Raw genomic sequence first — 19,678 nt, 5'->3', positions numbered from 1 at the left:
CGCCGCCGCCGCCGCCTCCAGCTTGCTGTCCCCGACCCCGCGGAGCCTCGGCAGCACCGGCACCCCCGTGCTCGCCGAGTGCCCCAGCAACGACGATGAGCGCGAGAGGCGCCAGCGCCGCCGCTCCAGGGCCGTGGACTCATCGCTGCAGGGCCTCGGCTCCCCCTCGCTCAGGTAGGGTCGGTGCGTAGGGCCCGGGCTGAGGGGGAGTCCTGGAACCGACCCCGCTGAGGGGGTGTCCTGGTTTGGGACAAATTTGGGAGAAAACCCCTGTATAGGATCCCTCTAAGGAAGCAAACCCAAGTGGCCCCTCTCTCCAACTGGGGCAACAGGGGACAGGGGGCAACGCGGGTACCGACACTGCCGGGCCCGGGCTGAGGGGAGAACGCGGGTACCGACACTGCCGGGCCCGGGCTGAGGGGAGAACGCGGGTACCGACCCCGCTGAGGGCAACGCGGGCACCGACCCCGCTGGGCCCGGGCTGAGGGCACAATGCGGGCACCGACCCCGCCGGGCCCGGGCTGAGGAGCAGCCCCGGCACCGACGCCGCTGTCCCGCAGGTCCGAGGGCTGGCAGCCGCCGCTGCCCCAGTGGACCAACGCGCAGATCTCGGAGCACTACAGCACCTGCATCAAGCTCTCCACCGAGAATGTGAGTCGGGGTTTGAAATCCCTCAGCAGCGCGGTTTGGGACACTTGGGGCGTTGGCAGCGGGGTGGGGCAGGTTAAGGGACCGTAAAGGGGCGTTTGGTCCCAGCTGGGCCATCCCACTGCACGTGGGTTCTGTCCACGCGGGTCTGGGATATCTCTGGGCATTCCCAGGGAAAAGTTCCTGTGGGATTTGCCAGGCATCAGTTCCTGCCCGTTCCTCTCGTCCCGTGGCTGGGTCCTGTGGAGCAGAGCCTGGATCCCTTGGATCAGGGATTTCCCGCATTCCCCCTTGGATATTTAGGGCTGAGATCCCCTCTCAGCCGTCTCTTCCTGAGGCTGCCCAGCCCCAGCTCCCTCAGCCTTTGCTCATCAGGGAAAGGCTCCAGATCCCTCATCTTTGTCACCCTCCCCTGGAGCCCCTGTCCCTCCTGACCCGGCGATCCCACTCCTGAGTCCTGCTGGGAATGCTCCTCTGCTGTGTCCCCTCGGTGTCCCTGTCCCCAGGACACCGTCATCCCTCGGGAGGGACAGCAGGGATCACTCCAGCCTGTGCCAGTGTCCAGGGCTGTCCCTCCCCACTGCAGGACCTGCCTCAGTTTGGGTTTCACACAGTTCCCTGTGGAGTTTCACACAATCCCTGTGGAGTTTCACACAATTCCCTGTGGAGTTTCACACAATTCCCTGTGGAGTTTCACACAATTCCCTGTGGAGTTTCACACAATTCCCTGTGGAGTTTCACACAATCCCTGTGGAGTTTCACACAATTCCCTGTGGAGTTTCACACAGTTCTCTGTGAATCTCACACTATTCCCTGTGGAATCTCACACAATTCTCTGCCCATCTCCCCACCCTCTCCCAAGAGAAGCCGTGCCAGGCCTGGGCAGGTGTTGTCCCCCTGGTGCCACCCAGGGTGTCCCCAGGGTGTCCCTGGCCTGGGGAAGGGTCCCAGCTGTCCCCAGGCTGTCCCTGGCCTGGGGAAGGGTCCCAGCTGTCCCCAGGCTGTCCCTGGCCTGGGGAAGGGTCCCAGCTGTCCCCAGGCTGTCCCTGGCCTGGGGAAGGGTCCCAGCTGTCCCCAGGGTGTCCCTGGCCTGGGGAAGGGTCCCAGCTGTCCCCAGGCTGTCCCCAGGGTGTCCCCGTCCCCGGAAGGGTCCCAGTTGTCCCCAGGCTGTCCCTGTCCCTGGAAGGGTCCCAGCTGTCCCCAGGGTGTCCCTGTCCCTGGAAGGGTCCCAGCTGTCCTCAGGGTGTCCCCAGGGTGTCCCCATCCCCGGAAGGGTCCCAGCTGTACCCAGGCTGTCCCTGGCCCCAGGAAGGGTCCCGGCTGTCCCCAGGGTGTCCCCAGGGTGTCCCCGTCCCCGGAAGGGTCCCAGCTGTCCCCAGGGTGTCCCTGGCCCTGGAAAGGTCCCAGCTGTCCCCAGGCTGTCCCCAGGCTGTCCCTGGCCCCGGGAAGGTCCCAGCTGTCCCCAGGCTGTCCCCAGGGTGTCCCTGGCCCCAGGAAGGGTCCCAGCTGTCCCCAGGCTGTCCCCAGGCTGTCCCCAGGGTGTCCCTGGCCCCAGGAAGGGTCCCAGCTGTCCCCAGGGTGTTCCTGGCCCCGGAAAGGTCCCAGCTGTGCTTTGTTGCAGAAAATCACCACCAAAAACGCCTTTGGGCTGCACCTGATCGATTACATGACCGACATCCTGAAGCAGAAGAACTCGGAGCTCACCAACTTCCAGGTCAGAGGGGTCCCTGCTGCTGCTTTGTTCCCACATCCAATTAACCGGGGGATTAATTAACGTGGCGCCCCCAGCACCGCTGAGTCCCGAAAGGCCGGATCCTCCCCGCTGTGGCGTTCCAAAAAGGGCTCAGACAGGGCTGGGGAGATCTCTGAGGGAGGGATGAACGGGAACAGCAGTTTGGGATGTGGCTCCTGAGGGAAGCGTGGGAAAAGGGCTCTGGGTTTCACCAGGGGTTCTTGGCCGTCCTGGTGGGATCCAGGCTTGGAATCTCCCATCCTTCACCTCCTCGTGCTCTGGGAAAACGGGGTGATCCCGAGGGGGGACCCTGAGGAGGGAGAGGAGACCAAACCCAGCCCTTTCTGCTTCCCCCCATTGCTGAACTCAATTCCAAAAGGATTTTTAGCTGCCATCCCAAAAGCAAAAAAAGCAAACTACGGGGAGAACACCCCCTTACCCTTCCCAAGAAACCCTTTCCCCGTTATCCACGATTTTCCTGGGGATGCAGAGCACTTGGGGAATCAGCTCTGGGATCCTCCAGGGCAGATTTTCCTTGTCCAGAGGAGAACTCCCTGCTCCTGCTGCAGGTGGCAGCCGGGACTCTGGACGCCAGCGCCAAGATCTACGCCGTGCGCGTGGATTCCGTGCACGCCGACGCCTTCAGGGTCCTGGGGCACCTGGGCCAGGAGCCAGCCCCTGCCAGGGAGCAGGACAGCCCTGAGGAAGGTGGGAATTCCCTCTTTCCTTCCCTAAAACCCAGGAAATTCCCTCATTTCCTACCCGGGAACCCGAGGAGCCTTGGTGCTCTTTCGGAGTTGGGAGTTTCGAAGAGATTTGGGATTGATTGAGTTCTCCGAGGGGTGGGAGATTCCAGATGGGTTCCCCTGGGAAGCTGGAGCAGTTTGGGGTGGCAGGAGGAGGTGGGTCTGTACCTCAGTGATTGCGGATCTCACGTTGGGGTCGCACGGGGGCAGTTTGGGGTGGCATGGGGGCAGTTTGGGGTGGCACGGGGGCAGTTTGGGGTCACCCAGGGACAGTTTGGGGTCACATGGGGGCAGTTTGGGGTGGCACAGGGGCAGTTTGGGGTGGCACATGGGACAGTTTGGGGTGGCTCGGGGGCAGTTTGGGGTCACACAGGGACAGTTTGGGGTGGCTCAGGGTGGTTTGGGGTGGCACAGGAGCGTTTTTTCCCCAAACATTCCATTAAATCCAATGGTCCCTTGCCCATCCCAGCCGATCCTGTCAGGAATTTCCATGCAGTTTTTTTGTACCAATTCCCGCTTTTTCCCTCCTTTGGGATATTCCCGCCGTTCCCAGCTGGGATTTGTCCCTTTTCCCGTGCCAGGCTCCAGCCCAGCTCCCGAGGGTCCCAGGAAAGCTCCGCCCAGGAAGAAGCAGAACTTCCGGACCATCGAGCAGAACCTGAGCAACATCACGGTGCCCGAGGCCGCCCGCAGGCCCCAGGTGCCTGCGCCTGCTCCCGTCCTCCCCATCCCGCTTCTCCTGCTTCTCCCTGCCCTAAAGGAGCGGGAATTCCGTCCTTCCCGGCTCCCGTGGCACTGGATTCCTCCTGGAGCTTCCCTTCCTGCCAGGCCCTCCGGGGATGGCCGGGATCGGGATCGGGATCGGGATCCCCCTGTGGCAGCTGAGCCCTCCTGTCCCTGTTTGTCCCTGGATCCCGGGATCCCAGTTTGGGTTGGGAAGATGCTCCAATCCCATCTCATCCAGGCTGGGACACTCCCAGGGGTAGAGAGGGAAAAATCTCTCCCTAAAATCCAGCACTTGGAATCCTGGAATTCCCTGGGTTGGAAGGGAGCCCTGAGCTCATCCCATTCCAGCGCTTCCCACTTTTCCCAGGCCGCTCCAGCCTGGCCTGGGGCATTCCCGGCACGGGAAGGAGATGGAATCATTTTCCCTTGGGATCTGCACTCCCAAACCTCTCCCTGAGCCCTCCCTGCCCCTCTCCATCCCCTGCATTCCCGGATTCCCACCTCGTTCACTGATTCCCAGTCCCAGATTCCTACCTCTATTTCCGGATTTCTGCCCCATTCCTGCATCCCCAATTCCCATCTCCATTCCCGGATTCCTGCCTCATTCCTGGGTCCCCATTCCCTAATTCCCACCTCATTCCTGGATTCCCACCTCATTCCCAGGTGCCCATTCCCCAATTCCAGGGTTCCCGCCTCCATTCCCATTCCCCAATTTCCATCTCCATTCCCTAATTCCCACCTCATTCCTGGATTCCCACCTCCATTCCTGGATTCCCGCCTCCATCCCCATTCCCCAATTCCCATCCCCATTCCCTAATTCCCACCTCATTCCTGGGTTCCCACCTCCATTCCCGGTTCCCCATTCCCGGATTCCCACCTCCATTCCCGCCTCATTCCTGGTTCCCCATTCCTGGATTCCCATCTCCATTCCCTAATTCCCACCTCCATTCCTGGGTTCCCACCTCCATTCCCCAATTCCCATCCCCATTCCCTAATTCCCACCTCATTCCTGGGTTCCCACCTCCATTCCTGGATTCCCGCCTCCATTCCCACCTCCATTCCCGGTTCCCCATTCCCGGATTCCCACCTCCATTCCCGGTTCCCCATTCCCGGATTCCCACCTCCATTCCCACCTCCATTCCCGGTTCCCCATTCCTGGATTCCCACCTCCATTCCCATTCCCCAATTCCCATCTCCATTCCCTAATTCCCACCTCACTCCTGGGTTCCCACCCCATTCCCGGGCTCCCGCCTCATTCCCGGTTCCCATTCCCGGGTTTCCAGGTGGATCCCATGTTCCAGAGAGCGGCCACCTCCTTTGACGAGTGCAGCGCTGCCGGGATTTTCCTGGTGGGGCTGCGCTCCCAGAGCTTCCGCAGCCGGCTGCTGTTCCCGTCCGGGATCGTCCCGCTGCCGTCCCAGGAGCGCCCGGCGCGGCCCAGCGCCGACCCCGTCAGCGCCGCCGGCCTCGGAGGTGATCCCGGCCTCGGAGGCGATCCCGGCCTCGGAGGCGATCCCGGCCTCGGAGGCGATCCCGGCCTCGGAGGTGATCCCGGCCTCGGAGGCGACCCCGGCCCCGGAGGCGATCCCGGCCTCTGCTGTGATCCCGGCCTCGGAGGTGATCCCGGCCTCGGAGGCGATCCCGGCCTCGGAGGCGATCCCGGCCTCTGCTGTGATCCCGGCCTCTGCTGTGATCCCGGCCTCTGCTGTGATCCCGGCCTGGAGGCGATCCCGGCCTCGGAGGCGATCCGGGCCTCGGAGGCGATCCCGGCCTCGGAGGTGATCCCGGCCTCGGAGGTGATCCCGGCCTCGGGCAGCGCCACTGCCTCCTCTGCTGGGATCCCTGACAGAAAACCGGGAATGCGGGGGGGTGGAGGTCCTGAGCCAGATTTGGGAATCCCAGAGCCAGGTCAGGGATTCCTGAGCCAGATTTGGGAATTCCAGAGCCAGGCTGGGAATCCCAGATCCAGATTTGGGGATTCCAGAGCCAGATTTGGGAATTCCTGAGCCAGGCTGGGAATCCCAGAGCCAGATTTGGGAATCCCAGATGCAGGTTGGGAATCCCAGATGCAGGTTGGGAATCCCAGAGCCGGCTGGGGATTCCTGCTCGGATCCCAGGAATTCCCCTGTATCCCACCTCTCCACAGCCCTGCTGGCCCCGTGCCTGGAAAAACGGCGGATCTGCTCCTCCCTGGCCGGATTCCTGTTCACCAAGTGGGATGAGGAGTCCCACGACGAGGTGGGTGGGAATTCCCAATCCAGGGTGGAGATTCCTGAGCCACATTCCCGATCCAGGTGGGAATTCTCAAGCCAGATTCTTGAGCCAGGTAGAGAATTCCTGAGTCAGGTTGGGAATTCCTGAGCCAGGTAGATAATTCCCGATCCAGGTGGGAATCCCTGAGCCACATTCCCGATCCACGTTGGGGGTTCCCAATCCAGGTGGAGAATTCCCAATCTAGGTAGGGAATTCCTGCTCCAGGTGGGAATTCCTGCGTTGCAGTCGGTGTCGGCGCTCCTGGAGAAGTTCAGGAGGAGCGAGCAGGCGTTCGATCCCAACCTGGATCCCGACAGCGAGGACGGCGAGGGCTGGGCCCCCTCCCAGCCGGAATTCCAGGAGGATTCTCCGGATGGAGAGGGGATCCAGGAATTCCAGGAGAACGGCGACTCCCTCGGGACACTCGGCCACAGCAGGAGGTGGGGACGGGGATCCAGGGATCGGGGTCCGGGCAGGAATTCCCAGTGTCCGTGAGGAATTCCCAGTGTCACAAGGAATTCCCAGTGCTGGGGAGGAATTCCCAGTGTCCGTGTGGAATTCCCAGTGTCCGTGTGGAATTCCCAGTGTCCGTGTGGAATTCCCAGTCGCTGTGAGGAGCTCACTTCCTGCTCCAGGGCTGTATTCCAGGGCTGTATTCCAGGGCTCCCTCTGCCTTCCAGGGAGGTCTTTGGCCAATCCAGGTGTTTTTCCAGCAGAACCGAGGCTCTGGAACCTGCAGTGCCTCACCCATAGAGCAGGGATAACAGATCCTGGGAATTCTGCTGGAATTCTGAGCGGGGAAAACAAATCCCAGGAATTCTGAGCAGGCATAACAAATCCCATGAATCCTGCGGGAGTTCTACTCAGGGATGATGAATCCCAGGATTTCCGCAGGAATTCTGCTCAGGGATGACAAATCCCGGGATTTCTGTGAGAATTCTGCTCAGGGATGACAAATCCCGGGAATCCCACTCAGGGCTGAGGAATCCCGGGATTCCCACGGGAGTTCTGCTCAGGGATGCCAAATCCTGGGATTTCTGTGGGAATTCTGCTCAGGGCTGACAAATCCCCGGACTCCCGTGGGTGTTCTGCTCAGGGAATACAAATGCTGGGATTTCTGTGGGAATTCTGCTCAGGGATGACAAATCCCATGGATCCCGCGGGAATTCTGCTCAGGGATGAAAAATCCTGGGATTTCTGTGAGAGTTCTGCTCAGGGTCGACAAATCCCGGGAATCCCGCTCAGGGCTGAGGAATCCCGGGATTCCCACGGGAGTTCTGCTCAGGGATGACAAATGCTGGGATTTCTGTGAGAATTCTGCTCAGGGCTGACAAATCCCGGGATTCGCGCGGGAGTCCCGCCCAGGGCTGACAAATCCCGGGATTCCCGCGGGAGCTGGGAGCAGCGCCGTTCCTTGCAGGAGCGCTGCGGCTCCGTGTGCCCAGGGCGACATCGGCGCGCTGAGCCAGCACCTGTCGCTGCATCCCGGGGAATATTCCTACTTCAGCCCGCGCACGCTCTCCATGTGGGCCGGCCCCGAGCACTGGCGCTTCCGGCCCCGCCGCGCCCGTGAGTGCCCGGGGCCGGGGAATCCGGGAATGCGGGATGGGAGAGGAGCCGGGCAATCCCGGGAATGCGGGATGGGAAAGGAACGGGGCGATCCCGGGAATGCGGGATGGGAAAGGAGCCGGGCGATCCCGGAATGCGGGATGGGAAAGGAACGGGGCGATCCCGGGAATCCGGGATGGGAAAGGAGCCGGGCGATCCCGGGAATGCGGGATGGGAAAGGAACGGGGCTATCCCGGGAATGCGGGATGGGAAAGGAACGGGGCAATCCCGGGAATGCGGGATGGGAAAGGAACGGGGCAATCCCGGGAATCCGGGATGGGAAAGGAGCCGGGCAATCCCGGGAATCCGGGATGGGAAAGGAACGGGGCCTGGGATGGGAAAGGAACAGATCCTGGGATTCTGGGTTGGGAAAGGATTGGGTCCTGGGATCATGGGATGGGAAAGAAGCAGGGCCTGGGATTCTGGGATGGGAAGGGCTGGGATCCTGGAATTCTGGGATGGGAAAGGATCAGATCCTGGGATTCTAAGATGGGAAAGGATCGGGTCCTGGGATTCTAAGATGGGAAAGGAGCGGGTCCTGGGATTCTGGGATGGGAAGGGCTGGGATCCTGGGATTCTGAGATGGGATCCCGGGATTCCAGGCTGGGAAGGGCTGGGATCCTGGGATTCTGGGCTGGAAAAGGATCGGATCCTGGGATGGGAAAGGAGCGGGTCCTGGGATTCTGGGATGGGAAGGGCTGGGATCCTGGGATTCTGCACTTGGATCCCGGGATTCTGGGCTGGGATCCTGGGATTCCGGGCTGGGAAGAGCTCAGAGCCCATCCATGGGCAGGGACACTTCCCATTATCCCGGATTTCTCCAGCCTGGCCCTGGACACTCCCAGGGATGCAGCTGGGATCCTCTGGGAGTTCCATCCCAGCCAGGAATTCCTTCCCAAAATCCCACCAAACTCCTTCCTCTCCGGAGTTTATCAGTTTCTGCTCCCACAAAAAACCACGGAATCCTTTAAACCTTGGAGCTGAGGCTGATCCCTGCTGCTTTCCCATAAAAAAAGGGGGAAAATCCCTGCGGGGGACATTTTCCTGGAAGGGATGTTCCAGCTGGGAATGAGTTGGGTGTGCTTGTCCTGGCCCCAGCAGTGACAGCTGCTCCTTTTCCCCCCTTTTTCCCCCTTTTTTTCCCTTTTTTTCCCTTTTTTTCCCGCCCCCCCCCCCCCCCCATTTCCCCCCTTTTTCCCCCCCTTTTTTCCCCTTTTTTTCCCCCTTTTTTCCCCTTTTTTTCCCTTCCCTTCCCCATTTTTCCCCGCTGTCCCTCAGCAGCCTCGGGCTCCGAGAAGGAATCCCGGCGGAGGATTCCCAGGAAGGTTTTTGAGTTGGATTTCCAGGAGGACGTCGACTTCCAGGCCCATTTCCGTAAGACCAAGGTGCCCACGGAGCCCCTTTCCCCACAGCAGCCCGGAATTCCCGGGATTTGGGCGGCTCCAGCTGCGTGTCCTGCCTCAGCCCTGCCCATTTCCCCATGGAAAGCTGCTGGAGCTTCCCGATTTTCCATGGAGCTGTCTGCTCCCGTTCCCAGGCACCCACAACTTTGGCCAAATCCATCCTGGAAAGCCAAAACATCCGGAGCACCACGCTCCCGGCGGATTTCAACTACGACCCCCGGAGCATGGCACAGCTCTTCCTCAAACCCCTGGTCCAGGTGGGACATTCCCGGAGGAATTCCGGGGAATCGTCACGGGAATTGTCCAGGGGAATCATCCCAGGGGAGTCATTCCGGGGAATTGGCCTGGGGAATCATCCCAGGGGAGTCATTCCGGGGAATTGTCCCAGGGAAATATTCCCAGATCGTTCCGGGAATCATTCCCAGGGGATCATTCCCTGGGGATCACTGCAGGAGGTCATCCCAGAGACTCACCCAGGGAATCGTCCTGGGCATTGTCCCAGGGAATCATCCCCAGGGAATCATTTTCAGGGAATTACCCAGGGAATAATTCCCAGGGAATCATCCCAGGGAATGACACAGGGAGTCATTCCCAAGGAGTCATTCCCAGGGAATCACACAGGGAATTGTCCCGGGAATCATCCCAAGGAATCATTCCCAGCACAGAACCTCTCCTCACCAAACCCTGGGAATGTTCTGGGATGTTCCTCAGGGCTGACCTCACCTCAGAAGGGGATGAAGGGACAAGGCCCAGGCTTTTTCCAGGAATTCTTTGGAATGTTTCCCCACAGCTCAGCAGGAGCTCGGATCCAGTGGGAACCTTGGATAACGAGGCCGGGATTGAGGATTACGACTACAACAACCCCAACGACACCTCCAACTTCTGCCCCGCCCCGCAGGTACCGCCCGGGAATTCCCTGCCGGGAAAAACCGGGAAAACCCACCGCCAGGGAATTCCCTGCTGGGAAAAACCGGGAAAATCCACGGCCAGGGAATTCCCTGCCAGGAAAAACCGGGAAAAATCCACGGCCAGGGAATTCCCTGCCGGGAAAAACCGGGAAAATCCACGGCCCGGGAATTCCCTGCCGGGAAAATCCGGGAAAATCCACTGCCAGGGAATTCCCTGCCGGGAAAATCCGGGAAAATCCACTGCCAGGGAATTCCCTGCCGGGAAAATCCGGGAAAACCCACCGCCCAGGAATTCCCTGCCGGGAAAAACACGGAAAAATCCACCGCCAGGGAATTCCCTGCCGGGAAAATCCACTGCCAGGGAATTCCCTGCCAGGAAAAAAAGGAAAAATCCACGGCCAGGGAATTCCCTGCCGGGAAAAACCCGAAAAAATCCACGGCCAGGGAATTCCCTGCCGGGAAAAACCCGGAAAAATCCACGGCCAGGGAATTCCCTGCTGGGAAAAACCCGGAAAAATCCACGGCCAGGGAATTCCCTGCTGGGAAAAACCTGGAAAAATCCACGGCCAGGGAATTCCCTGCTGGGAAGAACCCGGAAAAATCCACGGCCAGGGAATTCCCTGCTGGGAAAAACCCAGAAAAATCCACGGCCAGGGAATTCCATCCCTCCCCTCAGAGCTTCCCTTCCTGCCAGGCCCCTCCAGGGATGGCTGGGATCGGGATCGGGATCGAGATTGGGATCGGGATTGGGACAAATCCTGGGATCCTCCTGTCCCTGTTTGTCCCTGGATCCCAGTTTGGGATGGGAGGGAGCTTCAATCCCATCTCATCCCATTGTCCCAGGCTGGGCCACTCCCAGGGATGGAAAAACTTTGGGATTTCTGCTCCTTGAACCTGCCTCGGCTTCAGCCTTGGCCCAGTTCCATGGGGATAAACCCCAAATCCATGAGGATAACCCAAATTCCATGGGATTTTGTCCCAATTCCATGGGGATAACCCAAATTCCATGGGATTTTGCCCCAATCCCATGGGGATAAACCCAATTCCATGAGGATCAGCCCCAATCCCATGGGGATAAACCCCAAACCCGTGGATGAGTCCAAATTCCATGAGGATAAACCCCAATTCCATGGGGATCAACCCAATTCCATGGGATAAGCCCCAGTTCTGTGGGATTTTATCCCAATTCTGTGGGATTTTATCCCAATTCTGTGGGATTTTGCCCCAATTCTGTGGGATTTTATCCCAATTCTGTGGGATTTTATCCCAATTCTGTGGGATTTTGCCCCAGTTCCATGGGATAAGCCCCAATTCTGTGGGATTTTATCCCAGTTCTGTGGGATTTTGCCCCAATTCCATGGGAAAGCCGGGCAGGAATTCCCACCTCCGGCTGCTCCCGGTGACTCTGGTGCCCCCGTGTCCCCTGCCAGGTCCCTGACAGCGACGACGATCCCGATCCCGCGGAATTCCCGGCCCAGGCCGGGCAGTTCCAGCTCCCGGCTCATCCCGAGGCTCCGGAACATTCCGGGATCAAGGAGGGGAACGTCCTGGCCTGCGGGGAGCTGGAGCTGATCGCCGAGCCCCAGAAGGTCACTGGGAGCACTGGGAGGGACTGGGAATGACCGGGAGGGACTGGGAATGACTGGGAATGACCGGGAATGACCTGGAGGGACTGGGAATGACTGGGAATGACCGGGAGGGACTGGGAATGACTGGGAATGACCTGGAGGGACTGGGAATGACATGGATGGACTGGGAATGACTGGGAATGACCGGGAGGGACTGGGAATGACTGGGAATGACCTGGAGGGACTGGGAATGACTGGGAATGACCGGGAGGGACTGGGAATGACTGGGAATGACTGGGAGGGACTGGGAATGACTGGGAGGGACTGGGAATGACTGGGAATGACTGGGAATGACTGGGAATGACTGGGAATGACCTGGAGGGACTGGGATTGACTGGGAATGACTGGGAGGGACTGGGAATGGGAGTGCTGGGAGGAACTGGGATGGACTGGGAATGACCGGGATGGACTGGGATTGGGAGCACTGAGATTGACGAGGAGGGGCTGGGAATGACTGGGAGGGATTGGAATTGGGAGTAGTGGGATTGACGGGGAGCGCTGGGCTGGGAATTCCTCCCTGGCACTGGGAATTCCTCACTGGAAAACCTCTCAGCACCTCCAGGGTTAAAAATCCTGGAGAACCCCTGTGGAGCAGAATTCCAGGGGTGGGCAGAATTCCAGGGATCGGCCCTGGAGAGTGTCATTCCCAGAGGAACAATTCCCAAATGAAACACCGGGATTGTCATTCCCAGAGGAACAATTCCCAAATGAAACACCGGGATTGTCATTCCCAGAGGAACAATTCCCAAATGAAACACCGGGATTGTCATTCCCAGAGGAACAATTCCTGAATTAAACACCGGGATTGTCATTCCCAGGGGAACAATTCCCAAATGAAACACCGGGATTGTCATTCCCAGAGGAACAATTCCTGAATTAAACACCGGGATTGTCATTCCCAGAGGAACAATTCCCGAATTAAACACCGGGATTGTCATTCCCAGGGGAACAATTCCCAAATGAAACACCGGGATTGTCATTCCCAGAGGAACAATTCCTGAATTAAACACCGGGATTGTCATTCCCTGGGGAACAATTCCCAAATGAAACACCGGGATTGTCATTCCCTGGGGAACAATTCCTGAATTAAACACCGGGATTGTCATTCCCAGAGGAACAATTCCTGAATTAAACACCGGGATTGTCATTCCCAGAGGAACAATTCCTGAATTAAACACCGGGATTGTCATTCCCAGAGGAACAATTCCAGAATTAAACACCGGGATTGTCGTTCCCAAATGAAACCCTGAGGTTTGGCAGCCTCGGCGGCACTCGCTGTTATTCCCACGGAAAATCGGGAATGGCGCTGCCTGCGGCTGTGATCCCGGATGATCCCGGTTTCCCTCCCTCAGGTCCATAAAATCCCCATCCAGTACGCCCGGACCGCCAAGAAGATGGACATGAGGAGGCTGAAGAGGAACATGTGGGAGCTGCTGACGGAGCAGGGAGAGGTGGGATGGGAAATTCCCGCTGGGAATCCTGCAGCAGTTCCAAATCCACGGGGATAAACCCAAAATCCATGGGGATAAACCCAAAATCCATGGGGATAAACCCAAAATCCATGGGGATAAAGCCAAAATCCATGGGGATAAACCCAAAATCCATGGGGATAAACCCAAAATCCATGGGGATAAACCCTAATCCCATGAGGATAAACCCCGATCCCATGGATCAGCCTCAATTCCATGGGGATAAACCCAAAATCCGTTTGGATAAACCCAATCCCATGGACAAACCCCAATTCCATGGGGATAAACCAAATTCCGTGGGGATAAACCCCAATCCCATGGATACATCCCAATCCCATGGGGATAACCCCAGTCCCATGGGATAAACCCCAGTCCCATGGGATGACCCCAATTTCATGGAGATAAACCCCAGTTCCATGGGATAAACCAAATCCCATGGATGAACCCCAGTTCCATGAGGATAAACTCCAATTCCATGGGGATAACCCCAGTTCCATTGGATTAACCCCAATCCCATGGATAACCCCAATTCCATGGAGATAAACCCCAATTGCATGGATCAGCCCCAATTCCATGAGGATAAACCCCAATTCCATGGGGATAACCCCAGTTCCATTGGATTAACCTCAATCCCATGGATAACCCCAATTCCATGGAGATAAACCCCAATTCCATGGGATAAACCCCAATTGCATGGATCAGCCCCAATTCCATGAGGATAAACCCCAATCCCATGGATAACCCAAATTCCCTGGGATAAACCCCAATTCCATGGAGATAAACCCCAATCCCATGGATAACCCCAATTCCCTGGGATAAACCCCAATCCCATGGATAACCCCAATTCCCTGGATAACCCCAATTCCCTGGATCAGCCCCCATTCCCCGCTGGCGAGGATGGGCTGAGGTTTCCCGCGGTTTTCCTTGGAATATTCCCGGTTTTCCCGGCAGGGGGAGGAGGCCCGGGAGGGGACGGAGGCGGAGGTGGCCGGAGAGAAAATCCTGAGTGACCTCACCAAGGATCTGCTCCACAGGTCGGGATGGGAACGGGGAAATCCGGAACGGGAACGGGGAAATCCGGAACTGGAACGGGGAAATCCGGAACGGGAACGGGGAAATCCGGAATGGGAACGGGGAAATCTGGAACGGGAACGGGGAAATCCGGAACGGGAACGGGGAAATCCGGAACGGGAACGGGGAAATCCGGAATGGGAACGGGGAAATCTGGAACGGGAATGGGGAAATCCGGAACGGGAATGGGGAAATCCGGAATGGAACGGGGAAATCTGGAACGGGAATGGGGAAATCTGGAACGGGAATGGGGAAATCCGGAACGGGAACGGGGAAATCCGGAACGGGAATGGGGAAATCCGGAATGGAACGGGGAAATCCAGAACGGGAACGGGGAAATCCAGAATGGGAATGGGGAAATCGGGAATGGGAACGGGGAAATCCGGAACGGGAACGGGAAAATCCAGAATGGGAACAGGGAAATCCCAAATGGGAACGGGGAAATCCGGACTGGAACGGGGAAATCCGGAATGGGAACGGGCAAATCCGGAACGGGAACAGGAATGGGAATAGGAAAATCCTGAATGGGAACTAGAATAGGAATGGGGAAATCCCAAATGGGAATGGGAACGAGGAAATCCTGAATGGGAATGGAGAAATCCCAAATGGGAATGGGGAAATCTGGAACGGGAATGGGGAAATCCCGAATGGGAACGGCGAAATCCTGAATGGGAATGGGAAAATCCCTCTGGATATTGGGATGGGAATGGGAAAGGGAAAATCCCTCATGGATTGTTGGGATGGGGATTGGGGTGGGCCAGGGAAAATCCCTGTGGGTGTCCCCAGGAAAACTGGGCTGGAAAAAAAACCTGCCCTGCCTGGAAAACCCTTCCATGCCTGGAAAACCCTTCCCTGCCTGGAAAACCCTTTCCCTGGAAAACCCTTCCATGCCTGGAAACCCTTTCCCTGGAAGCCCTTTCCCTCTCATCCCTTCCCCTCCCTGCGGGCGGAGCCGGGTTCCGGGCGGATCCCAGGGAGGGGCCGGGCCCCGCCCCGTCCCTGCGCCGCATTCCCAATCCCGCTTTTCCGCAGGCTCCCTCCATCCATGGCCGCCAACCTGTCGGTGCCGCTGGCCTTCGTGTGCCTGCTGCACCTGGCCAACGAGAAGGTGAGAGCGGGAACGGGAATCCCGGGATTCCAGGGAATGGGGCTGGTCCCAGCGATCCGGGATTCCAGGGAACGGGGCTGGTCCAAACTATCCCGGGATTCCAGGGAATGGGGCTGATCCCAACAGTCCAGGATTCCATGGAATGGGGCTCAATCCCGGTTTTCCCATGGAATACAGCTCATTCCCATCAATCCCATGTTTTCCATGGAATGCTGCTCATTCCCATCAATCCCGGTTTTCCCATGGAATACAGCTCATTCCCATCAATCCCATGTTTTCCATGGAATGCAGCTCATTCCCATCAATCCCAGTTTTCCATGGAATGCAGCTCATTCCCATCAATCCCGGTTTTTCCATGGAATGCAGCTCATTCCCATCGATCCCATGTTTTCCATGGAATGCAGCTCATTCCCATCAATCTCAGTTTTTCCATGGAATACAGCTCATTCCCATCAATCCCATGTTTCCCATGGAATACAGCTCATTCCCATCAATCCCATGTTTCCCATGGAATACAGCTCATTCCCATCAATCCCGGTTTTTCCATGGAATGCAGCTCATTCCCATCAATCCCGTTTTTCCATGGAATGCAGCTCATTCCCATCAATCTCAGTTTTTCCATGGAATACAGCTCATTCCCATCAATCCCATGTTTTCCATGGAATACAGCTCATTCCCATCAATCCCATGTTTTCCATGGAATACAGCTCATTCCCATCAATCCCATGTTTTCCATGGAATACAGCTCATTCCCATCAATCCCGGTTTTTCCATGTAAAGCAGCTCATTCCCATCAATCCCGGTTTTTCCATGGAATGCAGCTCATTCCCATCAATCCCATGTTTTCCATGGAATGCAGCTCATTCCCATCAATCCTGGTTTTTCCATGGAATGCAGCTCATTCCCATCAATCCCATGTTTTCCATGGAATGCAGCTCATTCCCATCAATCCCGGTTTTCCCATGGAATGCAGCTCATTCCCATCAATCCCGGTTTTCCCATGGAATGCAGCTCATTCCTATCAATCCCGGTTTTTCCATGGAATGCAGCTCATTCCCATCAATCCCAGTTTTTCCATGGAATGCAGCTCATTCCCATCAATCCCGGTTTTCCCATGGAATGCAGCTCATTCCTATCAATCCCGGTTTTTCCATGGAATGCTGCTCATTCCCATCAATCCCAGTTTTTCCATGGAATGCAGCTCATTCCCATCAATCCCACGTTTTCCATGGAATGCAGCTCATTCCCATCAATCCCAGTTTTTCCATGGAATGCAGCTCATTCCCATCAATCCCAGTTTTCCATGGAATGCAGCTCATTCCCATCAATCCCAGTTTTTCCATGGAATGCAGCTCATTCCCATCAATCCCAGTTTTCCATGGAATGCAGCTCATTCCCATCAATCCCAGTTTTTCCATGGAATGCTGCTCATTCCCATCAATCCCAGTTTTCCATGGAATGCAGCTCCAGGGCCTGTTCCCATTCCCAGCTCCTGCCGGGTTTGTCCCTCAGCGCTGTCCCGAGCATTCCAGGCTCTGGATGAGGGAACAGAATCCCAGAATTCCCGAGGCTGGAAAAGCTTCCCCAAGGTCACGGATACCGAGCTGTGCTCCATCCCCACCTGGATTCCTTCCACGTCCGGGAATTCCCTGGAATTCCTGCAGGGACAGAGGCTCCAGCCCCTTCCCTTGAGGAAATTCCTGCTCCTGCCTCATTCCCGGTGGCGGGAAGGGCTGGGATCGTTCCCGAGCCTGATCCCGGGGATTTCATCCCCGTTCCCAAGGGAGCGAAGCCAGAGCCGGCTTCTCCTGCCCTTCCCAGAATCTGCGGCTGGACAGCACCCAGGACCTGTCGGACGTCCTGGTGAAGCCGGGACGCTGAGGAATCCCCGAATCCCAAAATCCCGCTGCCTCCGGAGGGCTGGAATCCCGGGATGCACAGAGGGGATCGATCCAGCGGCTGTTCCCTGGGATTGGGAATTCCTGCGCCTCACTGTGAACCCCCAGCGCCTGCAGCAGAGCCTGCGTCCCGAAATTCCCTGTCTGCGTCCCGAAATTCCCTGTCTGCGTCCCGAAATTCCCTGTCTGTGTCCCGAAATTCCCTGCGTCCCGAAATTCCCTGTGTCCCGAAATTCCCTGTGTCCTGAAATTCCCTGCGTCCCGAAATTCCCTGTGTCCTGAAATTCCCTGTGTCCCAAAATTCCCTGTCTGTGTCCTGAAATTCCCTGTCTGTGTCCTGAAATTCCCTGTCTGCGTCCCGAAATTCCCTGTGTCCCAAAATTCCCTGTCTGCGTCCCGAAATTCCCTGTCTGCGTCCCGAGATTCCCTGTCTGCGTCCCGAAATTCCCTGTGTCCCGAAATTCCCTGTGTCCCGAGATTCTCTGTGTCCTGAAATTCCCTGTGTCCTGAAATTCCCTGTGTCCCGAAATTCCCTGTCTGCGTCCCGAAATTCCCTGTGTCCTGAAATTCCCTGTGTCCCAAGATTCTCTGTGTCCAAAAATTCCCTGTCTGTGTCCCGAAATTCCCTGTGTCCCGAGATTCTCTGTGTCCCAAAATTCTGTCTGTGTCCCAAAATTCCGTCTGTGTCCCAAAATTCCCTGTGTCCCAAAATTCCCTGTCTGTGTCCTGAAATTCCGTGTCCTGAGATGCCCTGTGTCCTGAAATTCCCTGTGTCCTGGAATTCCCTGTATCCTAAAATTCCCTGTCTGTATCCCAAACTTTCCTGTGTCCTGTAATTCCCTGTCTGTATCCCAAAATTTCTTGTGTCCCAAAATTTCCTGCCTCTATCCCAAACTTTCTTGTCTGTGTCCCAAAATTCCCTCTGTCTGTCCCAGAGTTTCCTCCCCGTAATTCCCGGTTTTTGGACTGACTGTTACTCCTGGCCCCGGTTCTTTCCGTTCCCTGGAATTTTTCCCTTTTTTTTTACTCTTTAAGGAAAATAAATTCTGCAGATTTTGGAGCGGGGCCTGGAAATCGTCCCGGGAAAAACCCGGGACCGGGATGGGGCAGAAAATGGGGACAAATCCCTAAAACCCGGGAACGCCGGGATCCGAGCCTGGAGCAGAAGCCAGGAACAGCTCCAGGAGCTCCCGGCTCCTTCCCGGCGCTTTGGGGCTCCCTGGGATTTGGGGCCAGGACCTGGATTTTCCTCCCAACTCCAGCTTTTCCCGGAAATGGGAATCTCCAGGGGAGAGCTCTGACCCCCTGGAATTCTCCAGCTTTTCCTGGGAATGCTGTCCCTGGGGCAGGGCTCTCCCTCTCCCTGAGGAACATCCGGAGCCGCAATTCCCGACCCGCCGGGCTCCCAGGATTTCATCCCGGGGCTCTCCCGCTGCTCCGCTCCGGGACCTGGGAGCCTCTCCCGGATTCCGCGGGGATTTCGGGAGGGATGCGCGGCTCTGCCCTGACTCCTCCCGGGCTGCGGGGAGAGCCCGCTGCTCCAGGGATTGAAATTCCATGGACTGCTGCTCCAGGGATTGAAATTCCATGGACTGCTGCTCCAGGGATTGAAATTCCAGAGCCTGCTGCTCCGGGGATTGAAATTCCATAGACTGCTGCTCCGGGGATTGAAATTCCAGAGCCTGCTGCTCCGGGGATTGAAATTCCAGAGCCTGCTGCTCCAGGGATTGAAATTCCAGAGACTGCTGCTCCAGGGATTGAAATTCCAGAGCCTGCTGCTCCAGGGATTGAAATTCCAGAGCCCGCTGCTCCGGGGATTGAAATTCCAGAGCCTGCTGCTCCAGGGATTGAAATTCCAGAGCCCGCTGCTCCGGGGATTGAAATTCCATAGACTGCTGCTCCGGGGATTGAAATTCCAGAGACTGCTGCTCCAGGGATTGAAATTCCATAGACTGCTGCTCCGGGGATTGAAATTCCAGAGACTGCTGCTCCAGGGATTGAAATTCCAGAGCCCGCTGCTCCGGGGATTGAAATTCCAGAGCCTGCTGCTCCGGGGATTGAAATTCCAGAGACTGCTGCTCCAGGGATTGAAAATTCCAGAGCCTGCTGCTCCAGGGATTGAAATTCCGTAGACTGCTGCTCCGGGGGATGATGTTCCAGGAATTGTTCCCCGGGTTGATATTCCAGGGATTGAGGCTCCAGGGAATTCCGGGGGCCGGAGAATTCCCGGTGCTCCCGCCCGGGCCGTGCCGGGGATGCGAGGGCGGAGCTGAGGCTCCGGGAATTCGGGAAGGGCCGGAGCGATCCCGCGCTGCCCGGACAGCGAGAGTGCAGCAGGGGCGCCGGGCCTTCCTCACCTTCCTCCTCCTCATCCTCCATCCTCACCTTCCTCACCTTCCTCCTCATTTTCCTCCTCCTCCGCGGAGCGGTGCCGTGTCCCGGACCCGGCCACGAGCGGGGGCCGAGGGGTGGGGGCGGCA

The 19,678-nt window shown here is 57.6% G+C and overlaps 1 protein-coding gene across 4 annotated transcripts; it reads left to right on the top strand.

Moving 5' to 3' along the window:
• Positions 1-78: 78 nt before the first annotated feature.
• NCAPH (non-SMC condensin I complex subunit H) lies at positions 79-18,274 on the top strand. 4 transcript variants are annotated; one of them, XM_040087757.2, is made up of 17 exons: positions 79-174; positions 561-651; positions 2,270-2,362; positions 2,950-3,088; positions 3,708-3,826; positions 5,136-5,325; positions 5,999-6,090; positions 6,331-6,545; positions 7,526-7,674; positions 8,992-9,098; positions 9,251-9,373; positions 9,907-10,014; positions 11,455-11,613; positions 13,005-13,103; positions 14,073-14,155; positions 15,225-15,300; positions 17,122-18,274. In XM_040087757.2, the coding sequence occupies exons 3-17, from the start codon at positions 2,315-2,317 to the stop codon at positions 17,179-17,181; spliced, it is 1,767 nt and encodes a 588-aa protein (XP_039943691.1). In that variant the 5' UTR covers positions 79-174; positions 561-651; positions 2,270-2,314; the 3' UTR covers positions 17,182-18,274. The 4 variants fall into 4 exon arrangements, with proteins under 4 accessions (XP_039943691.1, XP_039943692.1, XP_039943693.1 ...); XM_040087758.2 differs by having other exon boundaries at positions 80-174; positions 6,352-6,545; XM_040087759.2 differs by having other exon boundaries at positions 80-174; positions 6,352-6,545; positions 8,995-9,098; positions 17,122-18,273.
• Positions 18,275-19,678: the final 1,404 nt, after the last annotated feature.

This window comes from Hirundo rustica, chromosome 28 (genome assembly GCF_015227805.2).
Source record: "Hirundo rustica isolate bHirRus1 chromosome 28, bHirRus1.pri.v3, whole genome shotgun sequence".
Lineage (NCBI taxonomy): Eukaryota > Metazoa > Chordata > Aves > Passeriformes > Hirundinidae > Hirundo > Hirundo rustica.
The sequence above is the reverse complement of the archived record's forward strand: the minus strand, read 5'-3'. Positions and strand labels throughout refer to the sequence as shown.

Coding starts and splice junctions, on each gene's coding strand:
- NCAPH (XM_040087757.2), top strand. CDS start 2,315: ATGACCGACATCCTGAAGCAGAAGAACTCGGAGCTCACCAACTTCCAG. Junction 2,363..2,949: donor CGGAGCTCACCAACTTCCAG/GTCAGAGGGGTC, acceptor CTCCTGCTGCAG/GTGGCAGCCGGGACTCTGGA. Junction 3,089..3,707: donor GCAGGACAGCCCTGAGGAAG/GTGGGAATTCCC, acceptor TTCCCGTGCCAG/GCTCCAGCCCAGCTCCCGAG.